At 47.8% G+C, this 25,026-nt stretch overlaps 1 protein-coding gene across 16 annotated transcripts in view; it reads left to right on the forward strand.

Moving 5' to 3' along the window:
- Positions 1 to 25,026, forward strand: part of PPP6R2 (protein phosphatase 6 regulatory subunit 2) — a 91,877-nt gene that overhangs the window by 49,253 nt on the left and 17,598 nt on the right. For 10 of the 16 annotated variants that reach the window (XM_079142646.1, XM_079142647.1, XM_079142648.1 and 7 more), the window contains 8 exons: positions 120 to 362; positions 11,328 to 11,514; positions 17,014 to 17,151; positions 18,317 to 18,382; positions 19,610 to 19,722; positions 20,097 to 20,210; positions 22,392 to 22,518; positions 23,500 to 23,652. In XM_079142646.1, the coding sequence (XP_078998772.1) occupies positions 136 to 362; positions 11,328 to 11,514; positions 17,014 to 17,151; positions 18,317 to 18,382; positions 19,610 to 19,722; positions 20,097 to 20,210; positions 22,392 to 22,518; positions 23,500 to 23,652 (1,125 nt within the window). In that variant the 5' untranslated portion in view covers positions 120 to 135. Of the gene's footprint in view, positions 1 to 119; positions 363 to 11,327; positions 11,515 to 16,862; positions 16,927 to 17,013; positions 17,152 to 18,316; positions 18,383 to 19,609; positions 19,723 to 20,096; positions 20,211 to 20,264; positions 20,991 to 22,391; positions 22,519 to 23,499; positions 23,653 to 25,026 lie in introns of those variants that run through there. The other 6 variants (XM_079142650.1, XM_079142649.1, XM_079142660.1 and 3 more) reach the window with 6 other exon arrangements.

Consider the following 25,026-nt stretch of genomic DNA (forward strand, 5'->3'; position numbering starts at 1 on the left):
ACCACCAAACCTTTAGCACAGGATCTTTGGGGGACTTTTCTGATCCAAACTGTGACAATGGCTCAGGGAAGATTCACAGAGTGGGGAGGAGTGAGTGACCCTCTTGTGCTTGCCTGCAGCTCTGTGGCCATCACGATGTTCTGGAAGTTTGACTTGAATACCACGTCCCATGTTGACAAGCTGCTGGACAAGGAGCAGGTGACACTGCAGGAACTAATGGATGAAGACGACATCCTGCAGGAGTGTAAGGCTCAGAACAGGAAGCTGCTGGACTTCCTGTGCAGGCAGCAGTGTATGGAGGAGCTGGTGAGCCTCATCACGCAGGACCCACCTCTGGACATGGAAGAGAAGGTCCGCTTCAAGTATGTACTGAGGCTGTGATGGGCCCCCCACTGGGCAGCACTCAGGGAGGCCATGGGCAGTGTCTGAGGACAGTCAGAGCCAAGGTTTTTTTAATAGAGATGGATACTATAAATACTTAACCCCATCTGAGAAGTGAGGAGGCCTCTGTCAAGTTTGAGTTTGGAATCTCTAGTGTATTCTCTCCTTCTCAATTTAAGTTGGTATGTGTTAAGTAAGTTTATATTAAGTTGGTACCTGCTGGAACTCTTTGAGTGACAGCATGCTGTGGGGAGGGTAGACTGATTCTGCCATAGAGAGGCAGATGGGATTGCAGCCTAAGCCCATGCCACCAGCAGTGGGCCAAAGACCAGGCTGGAGCCATGTGCAATATCTGACTTCTGAACTCCAGGAAGTGCTTCACTTTGGGATCTTCACTTGAAGGAAATACATTATTATCACTAGTGGTACTAACCATTCTCAAAGTTGGTTTTGTTTTGTTTTGCTTTTTTAGTATGCCATTCAGGATGTTAGGAGATGACAGACAGGACAGAGGCTGTGTGGCAGGATGGTTAGGCTTTGAGTAGAGACATAGTGTGCACTGGGGGACACTCCAGGCAGCAAGGGGCTTCCTCACACAGGCGCAGACTGCAGGCTCTAAGCATGCAACTCCAGGAAGTGCCCTGCAGGGTCCCCAGCACCTCCCAAGGGATGAGTGGCCACAGGCACCAGGTTGAGGCTTATGAGGAAGGGTAAAGTGCATGAGTGGTAGAACTTTAGAGCAGGACCAGCAGAACAGCCCTGCCTTTGTGTGGCCTGTGAACCAACAAGGGTTTTACATTATTAAATGAGTGAAAAAATAACTAAAGGTGAATGCATAGTGATCTTGTTGGCTGGCCATGCTCGTCCATGCACAACCAGAGTCCAGGTGCAACAGAGACTCAGACACATTTGCTGCCTGGCCTTCACAAAAACTGGTGGCTGGTCTTTGGTCTCAGGAGGAGAGCAGGGTGGCTGGATGTCAGCACCATTCACCAGGTGTTCAGAAAGAGTTGGGGCTTGCTTGTGCAGGGCCGAGGCTCGGGGATGCGGTGACCATAGCCGGAGGCCACTGTGGCCGCAGCATCCTACTCACAGCTCTCTTGGCCCTCTCACCCCCACCTGTCACATGTCACATGAGTTTGTGACACATTAGAGCAAAGTGACAGGTTCAGGAGACAGATGACGGGATCATGTGGGTAAGGGTGGGACCCAGGGCTGTGTCCATGAGGCAGGAGAGTTGCAGTCAGTTTGGGAGAAACCAGTAATGAATGCTAAACAGCAAAGAGAGAGCGTGAGGCTCTGGGGGAACCTCAGGTAAGGCTCAGACAGAACCAGTGGAGAAGTCAGCTCAGGGCCAGCAGCGTTCCGGATGCTTGTGAAGTCTATGCCAGAGTTCTTTTCATGTATTGTGTTAGGCACTCCATGGACACTTTCAGTCTGTGAATTCATGGATCTCAGCTCAGAAAAAAATGTTCATATTCTTTCTTTTTCTTTCTTTCTCTCCTTCTTTCCCTCCCTCCCTTCCTTCCTTCCTTCCTTCCTTCCTTCCTTCCTTTCATTTGTTCTTTCTTTTCTTTCTTCTTTCTCCAGGGATTGAACCCCCAGGGGCTCTTAACCACTGAGCCACATCCTCAGCCCTTATTGTATTTTATTTAGACACAGGGTCTCACTGAATTGCTTAGGGCCTCGCTAAGTTGCTGAGGCTGACTTTGAACATGCACTCTTCCTACCATCCTCCTGCCTCAACCGCCCAAGTCGCTGGGATTATAGGTGTGCATCACTGCACCCACCCATATTTTTAATTTCTAAGAACTTTTTCTTATTTTCAGATTTTTATGGAAAATAAAAATCTATCTCACTACATTGCGGGTTCTGGCCTTGAACTCTTGGGGTACAGTGGTCCTCCCACCTCAGCCTGCATGTGGTGCTGTGTGTGTCTCAGATATCTTATTGAAAGCTCCCAGCGTACCCAGTCACTGACTGGTGTGTCTTACTATCATAGAATATTGTGATTTTTAAAGTTTTTTCTGCACTGGAACTCTCTCCTCTATGCCTTGTCTCCTGTCTGTCAGCAGTTACCTTTTCAGACATGAGGCCCTAATGCTTGTGCAGAGTTTGGGGTCTGAGTGGGGCTTGCTCACTGTGAGCTTCACCACAGGTGAAGTGGGCCAGCTGTTTGGTTAGATGACAGCTAGTTGATTTTGTCTTTTTCTCTAGAAAAGAACCCTTCCAGCTCTTCCTGCTGGGATATAGATTTGTCAGCATCCTGGGTGTTGGCCCAGAAGGAGGGCCTAGGGGCACTCATGCTGTTTTTACAAACCCCTATTCCTGGACAGCATCTTGTCCCTGCTCTCAGCTGGGCCTGGATCTCTGAATCAGGAGCTAAGCGGTTGGCTTTTCCCAGGAATGAATCTCCCCAGGTTTGTAGAGGGGCGTGTCTGCTCTGCGACGGTTCCCAGCCCACCGCCCTTACCAGCCACTCCTTCACAGTGAGGCTACAGGAGCCGAGTGGCTTGGGCCCTCACTCCCTTGGTGCCTCAACTGGGCATTGAGATTCTGTTTTCCCTGGGCTTGGCTGGCTACTCTCTGTCCTCTAAGCTTAGTCCAGTGTTATTTCCACTTCTCTTTTCTTGTCTTTTTGATTATTGGCATTATTTGAGTAGGAGTTGAGGGGGAGTATCAGCTAGCCTGTGTGCTCCATCTGCCATGCTTATTTGGAGTTCCTATTCCTTATATAAATTTTTTCTTATTAGAGCTTTATGGTTATACATAGTAGTAGGTTCATCCTGACAAACACAGATGTGCATGGAAATCTATTTCAGTTCCTGTCCCCCTTTCCCTCTCGTCCTCTGTCCTCTCTCCCCTTCTCCCGCTACTCTACTAGACTTCCTTTTGTTCATCTACAAATTCATATTTGATTGGTTCTTTATGTTATCCTGTCCTCCCTCCGCCTTTCCTTTATTTTTCTCTAACTTCCTCATAAGAGATAAAACATTTGACCTTTGAGTTTCTGAGTTTGGCTTATTTCATTAGCATGATGTTCTCCATTTCCATCCATTCACTGGCAAATGTGATGATTTCGTTCTTCTTTATGACTGAGTAGAACTCCATTGTGTGTGTATATCACAGTTTCTTAATCCGTTCATCTATTGATGGGCACTGAGCTGGTTCCATGATCTTGCTATTGTGAATCGTGGTGCTGTGAACACTGAGGTGAGTGTGTCACTGTAGTGTGCCGAGTCTAGACGTTTTGGATTAATACCAGGAGTGGGAGAGCTGGGTCATGTGGTGGCTCCACACTGCCTTCCAGAGTGGGCGACTCATCTGCAGCACCCCCAGTACACCCACAGCCCCCCCTTACTTGCACTCATGTGCTCAGTCACTGCCCTTCTGACTGGAGTGTGCGGAGACCTTAGTGTGGTGCTGATCCGCATCCTCCTGATTACTAGAGATGTTGGACATTTTTTCATGTATTTATTGGCCTTTTCTGTTTCTTCCTTTAAAATATTTTTAGCTATAGACAGACACAATACCTTTATTTATTTATTTATTTATATTAATGTAGTGCTGAGAATCGAACCCAGTGCCTCACACATGCAAAATAAGCACTCTACCACTGAGCTACAACCCCAGACCTTGTATTTCTTCTATTGAGAAGTTTCTGTTTAATTCTTTTGCCCATTTTTTGATTGGGTTATTTGTTTTCTTGGAGTTAAGTTTTTTGAGTTCTTTGTATATTCTGAATTTAATCCCCTTTCAGAGGAGTGACTGACCAAGTAGGCTCTCTTTTCATGCTCTTAATCATTTCCTTTGCTGTGAGGAAGCTTTTTAGCTTAATGGCATCCCATTTATTGATCGTTGGTTTTATTTCTTGTGCTTTGGGGGTCTTGTTAAGGAAGTCTGTGCCAGCACCTGTATGATGGAGTATTGGCACTATGTTTTCTTCTAGCAGTTATAAGGTTTCTGGTCTAATTCCTAAGTCTTTGATCCATTGTGATTTGAGTTTTGTACACGGTGAAAGACAGGGGTCTGATTTCATTTTTCTACATAGTCGTCCAGTTTCCACAACACCTTTTGTCAAAAAGGCTGTCTTTTTTCTGAGATACGTTTTTTTGCACCTTTGTCAAATATCAGATGGCTATAGCTCTGTCTTTGTGTCTTAGATTCTACTGGTCTTTGTCTATTTTGGTGCCAATGCCATGCTGTTTTTGCTGCTATAGCTCTGTAGTATAATTGGAAATTGGATATTGTGATGCCTCCTGCCTCTCTCTTCTCGCTTAGGATTGCTTTGGCTATTCTGGGTCTGTTATTCATTCAAATGAATTTTAAGACTTTTTTCTAATTCTGTGAAGAATGCCATTGATATTTTTATGGGAATTGCATTGAATCTGTATATTGCCTTTGATAATGTGACCATCTTGACAATATTCTACCTATCCAAGAACATGAATATCTTTCCATCTTCTAAGGTCTTCAATTTCTTTCTTCACGTTCTACAATTTTCAATGTAGAGTTCTTTTACCACCTTGGTTAGATTAATTCCCAAGGAGTTTCCCTGCCTTTAGGTTATTGTGAATGGGATGGTTTTCTTGATTTCTTCCTTGACTGAATAACTGTTGGATTATAGGAAACCTATTGATTTATGAGTGTTGGTCTTGTATCCTGTGACTGTGCTAAATTCATTTATATGCTCTTGAAGTCTTCTAGTGGACTTTTTTGGATCTTACAGATATAGGATCATATTGTCAGCAAACAGAGATAGTTTGATTTCTTCTTTTCCTATGTATCCCTTTGATTTCCTTTTCTTGGCTGATTGTTCTGGCTCATGTTTTAAGGACTATATTGAATAAGAGTGGTGAGAGTGGACAGCCTTGTCTTATTTCTGAATTTGGTGGACATGCTTTTAGTTTTTCTCCAGTAGTACCATGGGTTTGTCATAAATGGCCTTTACGATGTTGAGGTGTGTTTTTTCAATTCCCAGTTTATGCAGTGTTTTTAATATAAATGGGTGTTGGATTTTATCAAATGGCTTTTCTGCATCTATTGGGATGATCATGTGGATTTTTGTTCATAATTCTGTTTAAGTGATGAATCACATGTGTTGAAACAACCTTGCATTCCTGAAATGAAACCTACTTGATCATGGTGTATTATCTTCTTGATATGTTTTTGAATGCAGTTTGCTGATATTTTAGATAGGATTTTTACATCTATGTTCATCAGGGATATTGGTCTATAGTTTTCTTTCCTTGATTTTTGTCTGGTTTTGGTATCAGGGTTATCCTGGCTTCATAAAAAGTATATGGGAGTGTTCCTTCTCTTCAGTTTCATGGAACGATGTGAAAAAGACTGGTGTTGATTCTTCTGTAAAGGTCTGGTAGAACTCAGCTGAGAATCCATCAGGTCCAGGGCTTTTCTTTTTTGGAACACTTTTAATTGCTATTTTATTTTTACTACTTGATATTGATCTGTATACGATTTCTGTATCTTTCTGGTTCAGTTTGGGTAGGTCATATGTGTCTAGAAATTTGTGTCTTCCAGATTTTCCAGTTTATTGGAGTATAAATTTTCAAAATAGGATCTGATAGTCCTTTGGATTTCAGAGGGGTCTGTGGTGTTATCTCCTTTTCCATCTCTGATCTTGTTGATTTGTTTCTTCTCACTTTTTCTTTTGGTTAGTGTGACTAAGGGTTTGTCAGTTTTAGATCATTTCAAAGAATCAATTCTTCATTACATTGATCCTGTGTATTATTTTCTTAATCTCAATTTCATTGATTTTGTCTCTGGTCTTAATTACTTCCTGTCTTCTACTGGTTTGGAGGTTAGTTTGTTCCTCTTTTTCTAAGGCCTTGAGAATAGAGCATAAGCTTATTTATTTGCGATCTAATTTTTTAATGTAGGCACTCAGTGCTATAAATTTGCCTCTTAGAACTGCTTTCATACTGTCTCAGAGATTTTGATATGTCATGTCTTTGTTCTTGTTCATATCTAAGAATCTCTTAATTTCTGTTCTCATTTCTTCTTTGATCCATTCTTTATTTAAGAGTATTGTTCAACCTCCATGTGTTTATGTGGCTTCTATTATTTTTTGTTGCTCTGATAAGATATATGGGATCCTATCAGTTTTTTTATATTTGCTAAGATTTGCTTTGTGGACTAGAATATGATCTGTTTTGCAAAAAGTTCCATGAACAGCTGAGATGAAGGTAAATTCAGCTGTTTGGGGATGGAATATTCTGTAGATGTCTGTTAGGCCCATGATTTATACTGTTATTTAGGTTGGTGATATCTTTCTTAGTTTTTTGTTTTGATGACCTATTGGTGTAAAGGTGTGTTTAAATTCTCCTGCACTGTTGTGTTGGGGTCTAAGTGGAATTTAATGTCATGCAGTATTTTTTCCATGTAATTATGATTGGGTGTGTTGACATTTTATTGTTGGATTGTTCTCTTTACTTGGATATAGTGATCTTTTTTATCTCTTTTGATTAATTTTTGCTTGAAATCTACTTTGTCAGATATGAGAATACCTACTCCTGCCTGTTTTCTTGGACCATGTGCCTGGAATAGTTTTTGCCAACCTTTTACATTCAGCCTGTGGGTGTCTTTGCTTATAAGATGCTTCTCTTATAAATAGCATACAGTTGGATTTTTTTTTTTTAATCACTCTGGTAATGTGTCTTTTCACTGGGGAGTTGAGACCATTAACATTTAGTGTTAGTTTGGCTATATGTTTGTCGTTTCCTGCCATTTTGGTTTTTTTTGCTATATTTCATCCTGTTTTGAGTCTCATTTAGTGGATTATTCTGTTGACCTTCTTCTGTTCGTGAACTTTCTAAATTATTTTTTGTTCCTCTGTGTAGTTTATCTTTCTTTTTTATTTGTTCTAATTAGTTATACATGTCAATAGAATGCACTTTGAAGTTTATCTTTGATTATTGTTTGTAGTGCAGGTTTAGTACTCATGAATTCTTTTAGTTTATTCTTGCTGTGAAATGTTTTTATTTTCCCCTTGAATTTGAAACTGAGTTTTGCTGAGCATAGTAACCTTGACTGATAGTTGTTTCCTTTTAAGGCTTGGAATATCTCATTCCAGGCCCTCCTTGATTTTAGGGTGTGGGCAGAGAAATCAGAAGTGAGCTTTATTGGTTTGCCTCTAAATGTGACCTGATGTTTCTTCCTTGTAGCTTTTAATATTCTTTCCTCATTTTCTATGTTAGGCATTTTGATTATGATATGTCTTGGTGAGCTTCTCATTTGGCTTGGTCTATTTGGGGTCCTAGACACCTCCTGTATGTGGATGTCTATCACATTTCTGATATGGAAGAAGTTTTCTCTAACTATCTCATTAAAAACATTCTTTATACCTTTAGTTGTATTTCCATGTTCTCTTCTATCCCATGATTCTCAGGTTTGGTCTTTTAAAGTTGTCCCAGAGCTCGTGCATATTCTGGTCATGTTCTATGGTTTTTTTCCCTTTATTGCCTTCTCTGCACTTAAGATCATGTAGTCTATCTTCAGTGCCTGAAGTTTTGTGTTCAAAGGTGAAATTCCATTTTCTGCACGTTCTGGTCTTTTAGTGATGCTTTCATTGAGTTTGTAATTTGATTGGTTTTGTCTTTCATTTCTAGGAGTTCAGCTTGATTTCTTTTCACTATTTCTATTTCTTTATCAAAATGGTCTTTCATGGCCTCTAATGGCTGTCTTAATTCCTTCTTTGGATATTCTTTTAGTTCATTGAACATTTTTTCATTAATAAGTTTTTTATCATCTTTCTCTGGATTTTCATCCACCTCCCTCTCAGTGGGTTCCTTTGTTGAGAGATTGTGTGTGTGCCTGTTTTCTCATGTTTCCAGGGGTCTTGGTCTTGAGCATCATTTAGAGTGGATTCTCTGCCTCTTTTGTGTGTAGTTGTCTCTTTTGTTCTGGGACTTCCCTCTGTGTTAGACCTGTGAACAGATGCCAGGGAGTAGGGCCTGAGTTCCCTCTCTGGTTGTCCTCTTTGGGTTCTCATTGATGGTTTGGGCCTTTGGTCTTCTGCCTTCTTTGATTTGGAGTGACATAAGGGAATGTTTAGTTCTACAGTCAAAACTCTTGACCTGTGAACTTTCAGTGTCCCTGTAGGTTCCCAGTTCCTCCTAGAATGGGGGCAAAATAAACAATAGTCAACTGTCAAAAACAACAGACAGTAAACAGTGTTAGAGCGTAATACCCAGGTCTTGCTATGATGTCTTCAACATTAATTGCCACCAATAAACAAGAATGGTGGGTTCAGCAATTGTCAGCAGTGAAAACAGTAGCCATGAATTAGCTCTGGCTCTGAAGCAAAGAGCAGGTGCCGACCTTATCGTCACAGTGGCAGGATTGTGTCAGCACGCATGGTGGAGGCAGCGGGTATTTGGAAAGCAGCCTCCTCTACTCCATCTCCTCGGTCCCCTGGTCAATCTCAAAAAAACTAACAAAACTAATAGAAGCAGTACCTGTTCACTGATGATGAATTAGAAAACAAAGATAAAGGGAAAAAAGAAACGATCTTAAGTCTCTCCACCAAGATGTGACCTTAGGGGTGCAACTTCTAGCTGCCTCTGCTGTGTGCAGATAAGATCAGCTCATTCCCGGGGCTCTAGGACCGCTGCAGGGTGCTGTCTCTGCTCTTCTGATTCCTCAGCCATGGACTCTGATCTGTCCCCACTGCCTCGTACGTCATCATGCTTAGTTGTTCACAGACCTGAGACTCAGTCTTCAGCGCTGTCCACCTTGCTTTCTGGTCCCCCTGCCCTCAGTGGCCCTGTGTTGTCCCCTGTCCAGTCTTATAACAATCCATGAGGTGGGCACTGGCTACTCTTTCACAGACAAGAACGCAAAGGCCGTAGAGGTCAGTCAGTGAGGGGGAGCCTCATCCTGACCTAGCCCTCAGGGTCCCTCTCCACCCACCCAGCCTGTGGTCTGAGGCACTGATCCCACCTCTGTGGTCCCTGGCAACTCGTCGAGCTCCCTGCTGCTGGGCCCCTCTGACTGGCAGGCCCCTCAAAGCTCTGAAGGCTGCTTACTCTTATGGGGGCTGAGGAGGAGCATCCACCTCATGGCCAGCCAAGACCCCCATGTTTTTCCCCTTCTGCATGTGGACAGTTACCACACTTGCCAACTATTTCCTCAAGATTCTCTCAAGCCCAGGTCTCCCTCCACTTGACCTGTGTAAGCTCCCCAGCTTAGGCACTGACCACATCTGGCAAGGGAAGGTCATAGCAGCTGATCTCAACCAAGTGCTTCCGGGGCACGGGGTGTGGCTAGCTCCATTCACTTCAGCCCCTGTCATCTTTGCAGAAACCTTGTGGGACAGGTACCCTCACCTGCACATGCAGATGAGAAAACTCAGATGAGAGGATCAAGTAATAGCTCAGGGTAGGGACAATCCTGTCAGCCCTAAGGGACACTCCCCTGTCTCTGGCCTGCTGAGCCCTTTTCCCACTCCCCAGTTTTCCCAGATGCATCAGAGGAGAGGCAAAGCCTCAGGCCTTGTTAGCAGTGCTGCTCCTGAGGCTCTGTAGGTCAGGTATGTGCATCCTGAGGTGACCCAGTGCTTGCCAGATGCAAACAAGGAAACATAGTGACGTCACTGTGAGATTACACATAACAGGCTAAGAATTATTTTTTATGTGGTCATTTTTATCAAATGAAAAGTACACTATTGGGGCTGGGACTGTGGCTCCATGGTAGAGCACTTGCCTAGCACATGTGAGGCACTGGGTTTGATTCTCAGCACCACATAAAAATAAATAAAATAAAGGTATTGTGTCCACCTACAATTAAAACAAAAATTTTTTTAAGTATAATATTCAGGCCGGGGATATAAGTCAGTTGGTAGAGTGCTTGCCTTGCATGCACAAGACCCTAGGTTCAGTCTTCAGCACCACACACACAAAGTACGTTATTTTCCAGGCACAGTGGTGCACACCTATAATTTCAGTGACTTGGGAGGCTGAAGCAGGGGGATCACAAGTTCAAAGTCAGTCTCAGCAATAGTGAGGTGCTAAGCAACTCAGACCCTGTCTCTAAATAAAATATAAAATAAGGCTGGAGATGTGACTCAGTGGTCGAATGCCTCTGAATTCAATCCCCAGTACTCCCCCCAAAAAGTACATTATTCACAGTTATTGGTATTTCTCAGTAATAAAGCAATTATATAGTCCTTACAACTTACACTGTGTCATAAGCTACAGATGTGGTATTTCTCCAATCTGGGACAATTTGTGACATGAATGGACAAGGACACAGGGAGAAGAAAGGCTTCTGATGGAGAGGGGTTGACGAGCATGCTTGGGACTGGGCACACTGAGTCAGTGTGGGTAGACAGGAGGCAGGAGACCTGTGGGGAAAGAAGCCAGGAGAAGGATCGTTGAGAGCATGGAAGTAGAGTCAGAGGGTCGGAGCTGAGGGGCCTGAGAAAGAGAGTACAGACTCTGAACCCTTGGTAGGCAGAGTGGACCAGCTGAAGCCAGGTGTGCAGTGCATGCCTGTGATCCCAGCAACACAGGAGGCCGAGGGAGGAGGATTTTAAGTTCAAGCCAGCCTTGGCACCTTAGCAAGAACCTGTCTCAAAATAAAAAATAAAAAGGGCTGGGGATGTGGCCTGAGGTAGCATGTCCTGGGTTCAATTCCCAGAACTGGGGGCTGGGGAGATAGCTCAGTCAGTAGAGTGCTTGCCTTGCAAGCATAAGGCCCTGGATTCGATCCCAGCACCCCCCCCCAAAAAAAAAAATTCCCAGAACTGAAAAATATATATATAACCAGTTGGTCACAGAAAAATGTGATTTTCTTCTGTCCTGAGGTCTGCTTAGTGCTTTGTCCTTACCACCTGGGACTGTCCCTAAGAAGCAGATTACATAAGGAGCTCCTGAGAGTTGGAGAAGTCGCATTTCATCTCCAGTGCTTGCACTGTGCCCTTTTAGATACCCAAACACAGCCTGTGAGCTTCTGACTTGTGATGTGCCACAGATCAGCGACAGGCTAGGCGAGGATGAGAGTCTGCTGAGCCTTCTGTACGACTTCCTGGACCGGGAGCCGCCCCTCAATCCTCTGCTGGCCAGTTTTTTCAGCAAGACCATTGGCAACCTCATTGCAAGGAAAACTGAACAGGTAATGATGTGTGGAGCACATGTATTTTGGACGGTGATAGCCGTCACTGTGAACCGTCACCAGGCTTCGGGGACAGCATTTTGATCGCTTACTGGGACACAGGTGGAATAGTGTGAGCTGGAGTTTGAGTAAGAAAGGGGCTTCCCAGATACGCTTCTGATGGTCAGCCCTGGAACATGGGCACGCCCTGCTGCGGAGAGCACCAGCGGGGGTCCTGGGCCCTGCCTTCACTGCACAGGACTTTGGTTGGCCCTCTCAGGTCTGTGCTTTGTGTGGGTGATGAGTCTGGGTGTCCAGCGCACTTACTGCTTCACAGGAAACACATGAAGTGCGACTGTGGGAGAGGGCGTTCCTCTCCCCGTAGCAAGGTCCTTCTCCTGCCTCGCGTCTGACCTGACATGGGCTTCAGCCCCTTCACTCTGTGGACTGCTGGAGGGGAGGCCTGAAGGTGGACTGTGCCTGATACCCACCCCAGTCTTCTTGTCTGTCACCCCCACTCACCCATCCCTACTGTTCACCTAAAAGCACATCTCAAACATCGGACCCTTTCTTCGGTAAAAATCTCATTATGTCTCTCTAAGACCTTTTTTTTTCTTCTAAGTATTAGTGGATTAGGGAAAGAAGGAGAGAGAGAGAAGGAGAGAGAGAGGAGGAGAGAGAAGAGGGAGAGAGAAGAGGGAGAGAGAGAGGAGGAGAGGGATGGAGAGAGAAGGAGAGAGATGGAGAGAGAGGAAGAGAGGGAGGGAGAGGGAGTGAGCGAGCCCCTCTCAGCACTCCAGGGTCGCCCCCAGGGACTCGCACAGTCACCCCCAGTTGACCCACATCAGGGGATGATGCGCTGATGGGTTCAAGGCTCTCATAACCCCTCGTTTCACCTCTGAGCTCTCGAGCACGGCCTCACCCCTGAGCTTCCGGGGCGCCTCACATCTAAACTATGACAAAGGTGGTTTGATTCCCTTGAGGAAATTCTCCTTGCATGTTTTGAATGTTCAGGGGAATATCATCTTTCATCAGTCATAATCCAAGATTTGTGTGCCATCCCAGAGGACCGTTTCACCTTACCTCTGTTTCTAAAGCAGAGCAGAAGTGAGGGTGGCAGCGCAGGTGGTGTGTGCACACTTGTGTGGTGGAGGGAGGCTGTGGACGCAGTGCAGCGCTCTGGTGGCTGGAGCTCGAGTGCCCTTGTTTGGTGGTGTCAGAGGTGGTTGTCGAGTAGACTGGGTCTGCAGGCATGGATCTGTGATTTACTGGAGCCTGGTCACACTCCTCTGCCACTCTCTGATGTTTCTTCACAATTCTGCTGGTGAACGAGGGCCCCTGGCCTGTTGGATGAAACACAGCCACTGGCCGTCTCACACATCGGGGCCCCTTTCTGCGGCAGTGGTGGAGCTGAGCGGTCAGCTTCTGACTGGCCCTGTGGTATGTTACGTCCTCTGTACAGGGGTCTGCACAGCTTTTCTGAGATTTTTTTCTTAGGAAGTTGATCAGTGTGTTACTGTGTTATTTTTTTAACTGGATTTTTATTGAGGAATTGCAGATTCACATGGCAGTTGTATGAACTATTGTGAAGAAAACCTAGTGTACTTTGACCAGCTTTCGCCCAGGGCTGGCGTTTGGAGAAACACTAGTACGGTGTCACAACGACGACGGATGTTGATGTGACCCAGCTCACTCATGTTCCCCAAGTTTCACTTGCACTCTTTTGTGCACTTGTGCCCTGTGGGCATTTGTGCAGCAGCAGCACAGTCAAGACACAAGAGGTTCAGAAGCCAAAGTCCCTTCATGGTGACTGTTTATAGCCACACCCTGTCCCCTGTCCCTTACCTTCTTAAATATTGTCATTTCAAAATGTCATTTAAATTAAGTCATGTAATGTGTACTCTGTGGATATTCACTTTTTTGCTCAGCATAATTTCCTGTACACTCATCCAAGTTGTGTATGTCAATGCTTTGTCTACCCTCCTTTGTTTTCTGATAACGAGGATTTAACCCACGGCCTTGTGCATGGTGCACATGCTGCACTACCAAGCTGCACCCAGCCCAGTCTGTCCCTTTCAATTGCTGTGTGGAGTCCATGATGTGGCAGTGTCAGCTTATCGAACCATCTGCATGTTGAAGGATACCTAAGCTGATTTCAGCTTTTGGTGATTATCAGTAAAACTACTATTAATTCTGATAATTTACCTCTGTATTCCTTTTTAGTTATATACAAGATCATGTAATTTATAGTGATTGCTTTATCCTTTACAAATTGTGTATTTTTTTACTTCTTTTCCTTGCCTCATTGCACTGACTGGAACGTTGGTACGATGTAAAATAGAAGTGGGCCTCCTCGTTTCATCCAGCACCTACGAGGAAAAGCCTTCGGCGTTCTACTCTTCATTGGGATCTTTGACATGGAGCCCGTGTGGCTGTTTTCTTTCTCTTTGTAACAGGTTCTTGCTATATTGCCTGGCTGTCCTCAAGCTCGTGACCTCCTGCCTCCACTTCCTGAGTAGCTGGGATCATGGGTGTGCACCCCACACCTGGCTCTGCAGTTTTGTTTTGTTTTTTAATCAAGTTTAAGGGTCTGCAGGTTCAGCTCAGTAGTGGAGTGTGTACTAACCCGCGCAAGGCCCTGGGTTCCTGTCCAGCACTAAAACCAAGCAAAATAAGAACAAAAACAACTTAAGGAGGTTATTCCTAGCTTTTTTGAAAGTTTATAACATGAATGGTTGTTAAAATTTATCAGATGTCCTTATCTATGGAGTCAGCTTTATCTATTGACTTTATGGTCTTCCTTCTCTATGAACCGTTGAATTATGGTGATTAGTTTTCTATTGTTAAACCAACATGGAATACATGCAACTTGACTGTGAAATATTTTTCTTTCTTTTGTATTGCTAGTGAGATTGGCCTGTAACTTCCCTTTGTCACATTTTAGGATCAAGGTTTTATACCTTCGTACAGTTCTATGGGACACAGTCCCTCATTGCATGTTCTCTGCAAGAGTCTGTGTAGCTGTTTGGTAGAAGGCTCTGACCAGGCAGTTAGAGCCCAGAAACTCTGGTGGCTTTAGTCATGAATTCTGTTTCTTCTGGTATTCTGGAGTGATTCAGATTTTCTTCTTATCAGTTTAGTTAAGTGTTTTTTCTTCATAAAGGAAATTCCTCATTTTTCTTGATTTGTACAAATTGGCATAGAGCTGTTCGTATTAACTCATAAGAGTTTTCATGTTCATAGGATCTGTAATGGTGTCCCTGTTTCAGCCCTGATATTGTTACTTGAATCTTCTGTTTTGTTCTTAGTCTTTCTCTCTAGAAATTTAATCATCCTTTTCAGAATGCCTTCTCCTCTCCGGCTTCTCCTTTTACCTTTTCTCCTACTTCCTCTTCTTCCCCCTTTTCTGTTCTTCTCCTTCGCTCTTCTTTCCATCTTCTTCCTCAACTGTTTGAGTTTTCTGTTGCTGTAACCAAATGTTGCACAGTGGGTAATTTATTTATCTTTATTTTTTTAAAAAATTTATTCTTTTTTGCGCTGGGGATATAGCTTAGTTGGTAGAGTGCTTGCCTTGCAACACATGGCCCTGGGTTCAATCCCCAGTACCAGAAAAAAAAAAATTATTCTTTTTTGATATATATGACAGTAGAGTGCATTTTGGCATATTATACACACACAGAGTATAACATTCTAATTAGGGTCCCATCCTTGTTGTTGACATGATATGGAGTTTCACTGGTCGTGTATTCACGTGTGGACACAGGAAAGTGATGTCCCATTCATTCCACTGTCTGTCCTGTTCCCGTCCCCTCACTTCCCTTCCTTCCCCCTTGTCTAATCCTCTGAACTTCTGTCCCCACCCCCATTGTGTGTCAGCATCACCATATCAGAGAGATCATTCAGTCTTTGGTTTTGGGGGTCTAGCTTATTTCACTTAGCATGATAGCTCCAGTTCCCTCCATTTACCAGCAAATGCCATAATTTCATTCTTTTTTATGGCTGAGTAATATTCATGAGTAATTTATAAGAAGACTTATTTCTCCTGGAGACTAGGAGGCCCAAGGTCCAGGGACTGCATCCAAGAAGGGCAGAGTCCAAAGGAGGCCCAGGGTACCACATAGCAAGATACAGCAGTCTCTTCCGCTCCTGATGAACCTGCTGGTGTAAGCATGGGCCCCTCATGACCTCATCTAATTCCAGTCCCCTCCCAAAGGCCCCACCTCCAAATGATACCAGTGGTGAGAATCAGGACTCAGTTGTTCCCCTCGTTGTTGAAGATTAAACACTGCAGAGACGCTGAAGCAAGAGCAAAAAATTTTAATTAAAGGACAGAACAGAGAGGGACAGAGGCTCCTCCACAGAGGAGGGGGTCCAAGCTGGTGCTGGAGGGAGGGGGGTTGTCCTGCCCCTTTTATACATTTTAGATTTCTTTTGTTCTCATGCCCCCTCCTCCTCCCATCCTGCCAATGGGAGGTGATCCAAGGGCAGAAGGAAGCCACCCAGGGGTCCAGGCATTAAGGGAGCATCCCAGGAGATACTCATTAACAACTCCTTGCTGGGAGGAAGGATTCCTGGAAGCAGGTGACCTTGGGAAAAGGTTGGAGGAGGGGAGGTGCTCTGGAGGGGTTAGCTTTTTTTTTTTTTTAATTCACATTTTTTTTATTAGTTGTTGATGAGCCTTTATTTATTTTTATGTGGTGCTGAGGATGGAACCCAAGGCCTCAGTGCTAGGCAAGCTCCACCACTGAGCCACAGCCCCGCCCTGGAGGGTTAGCATTTTATTTCCTTTCCTTTCTGACCAGAACCAGCCCCACCTTTCCAGTCCAACAGGATCATCACCTGCACTGACTGACCTTTTGCCCCCAGCCTCACAAATACCCTAACATACATGATTTGGGGAATTAGGTTCATAGCGTGTGAAGTTGGGGATCACATCCAAACCACAGCATTATCCCAGCAAAAGCCAGCTGCCTGAAATCCCCGCACACCATTGTTGTGGGCCAGGTACTGGGTCTCCTGCAGCCCTCAGCCCATGCCCTCATCCGTGTCTGACTGGGCCGATTCGCGACTGAAGGGAACTGAACTCAGGGCTCACTGTCGCCTCTCCTGCCCTGATCTGCTCCCTGAGCAGCCTACCATATCCATGGTAGGGTGATGTTCCCCTGCCCCGGGGTGCACATTTCGTTGTCCACGTCCACGTCTTGTTGGCCCTGGTCACCAGCCCCCTCTGTTTTCTAAAGCTTCAGCCTTCTCTCCCCTCAGCCACTTCTGGGCTCCTGCCAGCAGCTGTCTGTGCTGTGCGCGTGCTCCCTGGGGTTTGTTCCAGGCCCTCCTCCCCCGCTCAGCTCCTCTGCACCATTTGTTTCTAGGAAAACTCCAACATGCTGTGCATAGCAGCCCGAGCACAGCTCCTCTCGCACACTGTGATTGAAGGTCAGTCTTTCTCACGGAAGTCCTTGGAGGAGAGCCCCTCCTGGCCAGGGCTGGCCCCGCCTGCTCACCAGGTGTGCTTGATTTCAGGTGATCACATTCTTGAAGAAGAAGGACAAGTTCATAAGCCTGGTGCTGAAGCACATGGGCACCTCAGCCCTCATGGACCTGCTGCTGCGCCTGGTCAGCTGTGTGGAGCCAGCGGGGCTCCGCCAGGAGGTCCTACATGTGAGTGCCTGCGTGATTGTCTCCCATGTCCTGAGGGTCAAGCGCCTGGCCCCCAACTCTCCATCAGGGCTCCTGTCTGTACTTTTTGTCCTGCCTCCGCCCATTCAGGAGCAGAGGGCACACAGGCTCCTTCCCCCAGCACTCTCTGGCCCCTGCTATGTACAGAAACCCATGTGGACTGTCCTTACCTCCGACCCTGTTCTCGCCTCCTGGCCTTCCCCTTGAGGCGCCCACGCAGACCTTGGTGTGCAGCAAGGTGCATACTCTGAGCCGGGGCAGTCCAGCGAGGGAGGCAGGAGCTGGTAGTAGTTCCACAGAGGCCCATTTCCTCTGGTCCGTCCACAGGTGTGGACAGATAGTGAACGGGGACAGTCCGTGGGCCATGGAAAGAGCGGGCCTCCCAGCCCTGAGGGGAACTTGAGCTGGCTCTTGTGTGGCACGCTGTTTCTGCTGCAATTTGAAGTGAATAGAGTGAGCGTGGCAGCTTCGCCTTTTGCTGTCTCAGGGATCAGGTGTCATCAGGGTGACCATCCTCACTTCAGGCAGCTAGTCCATTTCTGTGTGAGGCCGACGTGCACACAGTGAGCACGCCATGCACGTGGGCACTGCTGCCGCGCGCGGCCTGGGAGCCTGTGTGGTGCACGCCTCCCTCCTCCCGTCACTCCAGTTTGCAGGCATCTCTGAGGGGCCGCATCCCACCTTCAGATAAGAGTGAGGCACCGTGCCCACATGCACAGGGGACGGCACCAGCTCCACTGTGCCCACACCTTCACCTGGGCCCCCACGGCCCTTGACCTGGCAGTGACAGCTCAGCCCTCACTGCACCCCACAGCCACACCAGGGTCCTCTGCGTGTCCCGATCCCAGGAAGGCCCAGTGCTTGTCTGGCTGCACATCCAGCTGGGCTCTGGGGCCCCAGCTCATTCTGGCCTATCTACACGCTGGCCTTAAGACAGACAGATGGTCGTCCGCCCCTTTAAACTCCAGGTCACTCCCAGAGTCCAGGCATGGTGTTCTTTGGGTTCTTCCTGGGTCTGGGGGACAGCGTGTCAGTCAGAGTCTCTATCCCAGGTAACCTGGTGTTTGGGATTCTGCTGCACCAAAGGACCTTCCTTCCATTTAGTTAGATATAAGCAGAGATGTTCATGGGCCTTTTTCCCTTTCAGTGGCTTAACGAAGAGAAAATCATCCAGAGACTTGTAGAATTGATCCATCCGAATCAGGATGAAGACGTGAGTGATGCTCTGAGAACCCACCTTGTCTCGGGAAGCTCCTGTGCCTGGCTGTGGGAGCGCTCACTGCCGCTCTCTGGAGTGAGCAAGTCACTCCTTTCCTCTGATGAGGACCAATTACATGCTTCTCTTCTTTTAATCAGTGCTACTGTCTAGGCAGTGTTTTGTTTTCTAAAAATCAGTATATAGCAGGGTTAGAAGTATAATTCAGTGGCAGAGCACTTGCCTTGTATGCATGAGGCCCTGGGTTTGATTACCAGCACTGCAAAAAAATAAAATTGCATATAATTTCAGAGGGGACTAATGAGGTCTAACTGTCTCAGTCCTAAGTTCTCTTAAAAAAAAAAAAAAAAAAAAAACTATTACTTATATATTATAAAAAAGTTTTAACAGGATTTTGTTATCTGTGGCTGAATAATAAATACGAGGCTGAATTGTCTGCAAAAGTACTTTTCATCTCTAGCAATGTCAGTTTCTGCAGCTAAGGATCTGGCCACAGCCTAGTGACTCAGGGTTTCACACAAGAAAGCAGCCATCTCAGGGCTGCACGTGGGGATCCAGGTCCACAGTCACAAGTCAGCTCTCTGCTGCACGGGCTCACACTGAGGGGCTAGTTTCATGGAGTAGGCTGGACATAACTCACCTCAGAAGTGGCAGCCATCATCTGGCTGCGTTCTCTTCTTTAGGCTTGAATGACCAGGTTCAGCCCACACTCAAGGAGATGGACTCACAAGGACATGAATTCCAGGAGGGATTGGTTTGGGGCCCATTAAACTTAAAATACAAAACTATTAACATCATCATATATTTAGCAGATTGTGGACCGTGGATCAGAGGTGTGCAGTGACGTCTGTGTAGCATTTTCACCCTTTTGGGACTTGTTCTTAATTCCTGGGTGGTTCAGCATAGCTGAAAACCTCATCTAGGACTGGGCTGTGGCTCAGTGGTGGGCACTTGCCTGGCATGCATGGGCACTGGGTTCAGTTCTCAGCACCACATAGAAATAAATGAGTAAAATAAAGGTCCATCAACAGCTAAAAAAAAAATCAAAACAAAACAAAACAAAAAAACTCTAGTCTAACCGGATCTACATCTTGACGATGCACACAGTGGACATAGTCTGTGAGTCTTTGCAGAAAACTGGCTCCGAGAAAGCCTGCCTCTCAGGGGCGAGTATGGTGTGCCAGCAGCTGTCCTAGGCTGAGAGCTGTTTCCCTGTCTTTTCAGAGGCAGTCGAATGCTTCCCAGGCCCTCTGTGACATTGTCAGGCTGGGCAGAGACCAGGGCAGTCAGCTACCAGAGGCTCTGGAGCCAGACCCCCTCCTCACAACACTGGAATCGTGAGTGCTGTGGGCCTGGTGTGGTGGGCCTCCCTCTGAGCCACAGGGGTACCTTGGGGCCCGTGCTGAGCACCAGGAACATTGCCACCACCTTAGAGGCAGTCTGACAAGCACCCCAGCTCAAATCCCAGGGAGGAGCCCTGGGGATGCCGGGGCCAGCGGGTAGGAGCACTGTGTGAGCCCTGGGCCACTGGCCCACGTGGTCTGCTTATGTGTGCCCGCCTGGCCCAGGACGGGGAGGACGTTGACTCCTCTGAGCAGTGCGAGTGGAGGGCCTGCTGCTCAGGCTGTTGGGGGCTCCCTGGGGAGGGCAGTGTCCTTGCAGAGGTCTGTGTTCCTGCTCTGACAGGCAGTGATCTCCGTGTGTCCTACAGGCAGGACTGTGTGGAGCAGCTTCTGAAGAACATGTTTGATGGAGATCAGACTGAGAGCTGCCTGGTCAGCGGGACGCAGGTGCTGCTGGCCCTGCTAGAGCCCCGGCGGGCAGGGTGAGCCTCTCCCCGGGAGCTGTGTGTGCTGCTCCCATGCCGCCAGCCGTGGTGTCCAGAGCGGCAGACTGTGCTGTTCGTGTCTCCTTGACTGTGCCTACTCAGTGAAAGTGCGGGTAGATGCCCCAGTCAGAAAGGTTCACTCTACATCTGTGGCCAAGTCCTCTTTGACCCTGGCCATCAGGCATGGGGCCCTGCAACTGGAAGGCACCCACTGTCCCCAGTGTGCACTGCATTTGCAGAGGTGTATGGAATGTGGTGTGGTTCTCCCCAGGCCTGTCCGGCAAGTCCCCACAGCTTGTGTGCACGTGTGTGTGTAGGATGTGTGCACCTGCCACAGGGCCTCCACTCTGACACGCGGCTGTGTGTTTCCATGTCTATCTGCCATGCCAGGGCAGGGAGCCTCTATTTGTCTTTGTTTCCTAAACCGCGTGAACAGAGTAGCTGCTGACTGTTGAACCAGGCACTTGGTTTCAGGGGCTGTCCTTTACCTTTCTCATTTACCAGATACATTCAGCACCTACCATGTTGCTCGCACAGGGTCCTGGGAGGCAAAGGTACCTGAAGCCTGGCCTCTCCTCCCTCACTGCTCCCAGTTTGGCCCATGTGATCAGCTTGTGTTCAGAAGTGATGTGTTATGCCAAGGGGAGTAGACAGGCCAGCGTGTGCCCTGGGGGCCTCAAGAAGCAGTCTGCATGGGCTAGTGTGGAGCCTCGCTGGTCAGGGGCTTTCCCTGAGAGGTCCCTGTGCCAGCGACAGTCCCTGACAGAAGCGCCCTGGGTGAGTGGGGAAAGGTGCACTTGCATGGAGGCCCCCATGCTGTGGCCCTGGGGAGGGAGGCCACCACAGTCTTCAGGTGTGCCTGCTGGAGGCCTGCTGGGTCAGAGGTAGGAGAAGGCCAGCTCGGGATAGGAGGCAGCAGAGCAGTCTGGGGGAAAGGTTGATTACCCAGGTAGACATTTCAGGAGGTATCTGACACTCATTTAGAACACATAGACCCAGCAGACCAGGTGCTGCCAGAGCTACCCAAGCAGATATCTTTGGACACCCGGTGAACCTCAGATGAGAGAGGCAGTGCCCGGGGAGGCTGCAGCAGGCTTGTCTGCCTCAGAAAGCGCTTGTGAGGACTGGTGTTGCTGGGCATCAGCCCTTTTGGACCTCCCCGTCCCAGAGCTCCCTCAGTGGGGTTTGGGTCTCAGGTAGCCTCTGCCTGCTCTGTCCCAGCACATGCTGGGGAATGGTCTGACTCTCCCAGAGTGACTGCTATGTGTGTGTGTGTGCGTGTGTTGTTGTTGTTGTTGTTGTTTTTAGTAGATGGACACAATACTTTTATTTTGTTTATTTATTTTTATGTGGTGCTGGGGATTCAACCTAGTGCCTCACACGTGCCAGGCAACAAGCACTTCCACTGAGCCACAGCCCCAACTGCTGTTCTCTTATTCCCACACACTGGGAAGAGCTTCATCATTCCCTGGCACCGACAGCTTATGCTTTTTTAGAAAAATAAAGAAAGAAAAAACAAAAAACAGGAAAATGACAAGAAATTAGCTTAATCTTTGTGGTGAGATTTTTTGCAATCTCTCCCTCAATACCTCATAACTATGTAGTTGTTAGTTTATTACCTAAAATCAGAATTATGATATTATAAGGGTTTTCTCGACTTAGTGGGAATATCGATCTATCTTCATAAACCCAGGAACCCTGGGCCTCTTTGGAGAGTGAGCCCAACCCTACACGTGACAAGATGAATGGCATAGAAATTATAAAGAACAGGCAGCCTCTTCTCTCTGCTTTTTTATACTTTAACATATTTAGTTTTTTTTCTGTAGTGATCAAGTATTTCTTTTATTACCAGAAAAGGTGTTTAGATAAATACTAGAAATTTGCTTGAAGAAGGACAGAGGTAGTGTGGCCAATCGAGGGGCAACATGCTGTAGTCCTGTGCCAGCGCCGACCCCCCTCCTGGCTGTCCCCCAGCCGTGATCCTGGGGCTCGTGCCTTCTCTTCTGTCTGCCAGCCACAGGTCTTGAGTGGAAGCCTTGGTGGGGCCACTCTTGAGGTTCTTTGGGAGAACGACGAGCTCTTGTGGGAAGCAGAGGGTGAGCCAGGCGTCGACAGGCCGGGTAACTGTGCACAGGGCACAGGTGTCTGTGAGGCTCCATCTGCTGTCCTCACCCACAGGACAGAGGGCTTGGTGGACTCCTTTTCTCAGGGACTGGAAAGGCCGCACGCCGTCAGCAGCGGAGTCCTGCATGGCATCGAGCCCCGGCTGAAGGACTTTCACCAGCTCCTGCTCAACCCGCCAAAGGTACATGCTGCGCCCAGCTGCTGGGAGGTGCTCCATGGTGCCTCCCCAGACCCCGCCAGCCAGGTCCAGCACAGTGCTCTCCAGACACTGCCCGACTGTGGACGCCCCACTGCCTGCACAGGGTGGCCTGGGCGTGGGAGCACTCAGCCTCCCCAGTAGGAGCTGGAGGTCGGGGGTCCCTTGCTTCTTAGACTCCCGCTGCTGCGGTGCAGAGGTTCCCACCACTTTGGCCTCCGCCAGCCCCCGCTCCCTCCAGCCCGTCCCCTCCCCTGGCCTGCCGTGACTCAGCTTCCTCGCCTGCTGAAGTAAACGTGCAGAGGCGGTTTCATCTCCTCAGCTCACAAGGTAGACACGTGTGCTGGGGGCATCTGAAAGGCTGAAGCCCTCTCCCGAGTGTCCGCAGGCTCTGCTGCTCAGCGCCCTGAAGCCGTGAGCGTTCGTGGGCGTTCGCAGCGAGGTCTTACAGGGCTGCGGCCACCGCCCTGTCCTGAACACCTCTCAGACACTGACACACACTACTTGGCCTGGCAGATGGGAGTCCTGGGCCCCTGGCTTACTCTTCTGGGCCCAGGGGACATGGTGAGCTCTTCCTTCTGTAGGCATCTCTGCCTTGCAAGGCCCTACACACACACCTCACTCCTCCTAGCCTGGGCCACACCATGGAGCAGCGACCCTGGCCTTTGAGTGGTTGACATGTGAATCCAAGGAAGCCAGCGGGAGCCATGCTGGTGGCCACCATCACTGAACAAGGCGTGGTGGCTCTGAGCTCAGCTCAGAGGCTGAGCTGGCAGGAGGGTTGGAGACCAGCCTGAGCAACTTAGGCCTTGCTTTAAAAAAAATTTTTTTTTTAATTTTTAAAAAAGGCTGCAGTGTAGCTCAGTGGTAGACTGCTTACCTCGTGTGCATGAGAGGCCCTGGGTTCATCCCCATCACAAAAACAGAAACAAGGCTCCAGCGGGGTGGTGCTACCTGTGTTTGCAGAAGAAGGCAATCCTGACCACCATTGGCATCCTGGAGGAGCCCCTGGGCAGTGCCCGTCTGCATGGTGCGCGCCTCGTGGCTGCTCTGCTGCACACAAACACACCCAGCATCAACCAGGAGCTCTGCCGGCTCAGCACCATGGACCTGCTGCTGGTGAGTGGGGCCACAGCCAGCCTGCTGCCTGGGGGCAGCAGAGGGGCCCACCAGTGCAAGAGTCTGAGTAAAGTCCCGCTAAAGAAAGGTGCCGGTTCCCAGTCCCAGGGCTTGCCCACATCCTGGCACAGCACTCTGAGCGAGGAGGGGTATGCCTGAGCCTCACAGAAAGCTGGCGTCCTCTAGGGACCTGCCGCGACAGCAGAGGGCCAGTGTCCAGTCCTTTCATCTCCCGTCTTATATTCTGACTTGACCAGATGGGACTTATGTCGTCACTCTTAGAAGATGTCCTAGAAGAGACTCTCTCCTCTTGTGAGGAGAAAGTGGCCTGCAGGGTGCTGCGGGTGCCTGTGGAGTGGGAGGGACAGGCAGGAGCTGCTGCAGAGAGCTCCTAGAGGTGCTGGCCAGGAGGGCACTGCCCCAAGAGGGCGCTGTGGGCCTTCAGGGCGCCCTCTTTTCTGCCTGGCCTGCCCTGGGGCCTGGAGTTTTGAGAGCTGAGATCTTCCACAGGCTCAGTCCCAGGACAAGGACTTCTCCCTTCCCACCTCAGATCTCTGTGGTGGTAGAGATTCCAGTCAGGGTCAGAGGAGCTTGATTTCAGACCCACTTTCCTTTTCCTTCAGAATAATTTTTACGTTGTCTCTTTCTTTTATTTTCACTTGTGGTAAAGTACCATGACATGAAATTGTCCATTTTAACCATTTGTGTGCACATGGTACTAGGGTTGAATCAGGAAACTTCTGCCCCTAGCTACCTCCCCAGTCCTTTTATTTTATTTTTGAGATGGTCTTGCTGAGTTGCCCAGGCTGGTCTTGGACTTGTGATCCTCCTGCCTTAACCTCCTGAGTAGTGGGGTATCATACCTTTCTCCTTCACCCATTTTTTAATTGAGTGGTTTGCTTTTTTGTAGTTGAATTGTAGGAGTTCTTTATATATTCTGGATATTAATCCTTTATTAGGCATATGATTCTCAAATATTTTTCTCCCTTTTATTTATTTGTTTATTTTTTGGGTACCGGAGATTGAAGTCAGGGGCACTCAACCACTGAGCCACACCCCCAGCCCTATTTTGTATTTTATTTAGAGACAGGGTCTCACGGAGTTGCTTAGCACCTCGCAAAGTTGCTGCGGCTGGATTTGAACTCGCAATCCTCCTGCCTCGGCCTCCCGAGCTGCTGAGATTAGAAGTGGGCGCCACTGTGCCGGCCTTTTTCTCCCTTGGAGGCTGGTCTTGACACGTTGTACGGGCTGCACTTGCCATGCTCTGTCTTGGCCTCTAAGTGACTGGGATCACAGTTATGCGCCACCATACCCAACTCCTTTCTCTCTCTCTCTTTCACTCTCTCTCTCTCTCTTTTTAAATATTTTTTAGTT

Source organism: Sciurus vulgaris (assembly GCF_902686455.1).
Source record: "Sciurus vulgaris genome assembly, chromosome: 5".
Taxonomy (NCBI): domain Eukaryota; kingdom Metazoa; phylum Chordata; class Mammalia; order Rodentia; family Sciuridae; genus Sciurus; species Sciurus vulgaris.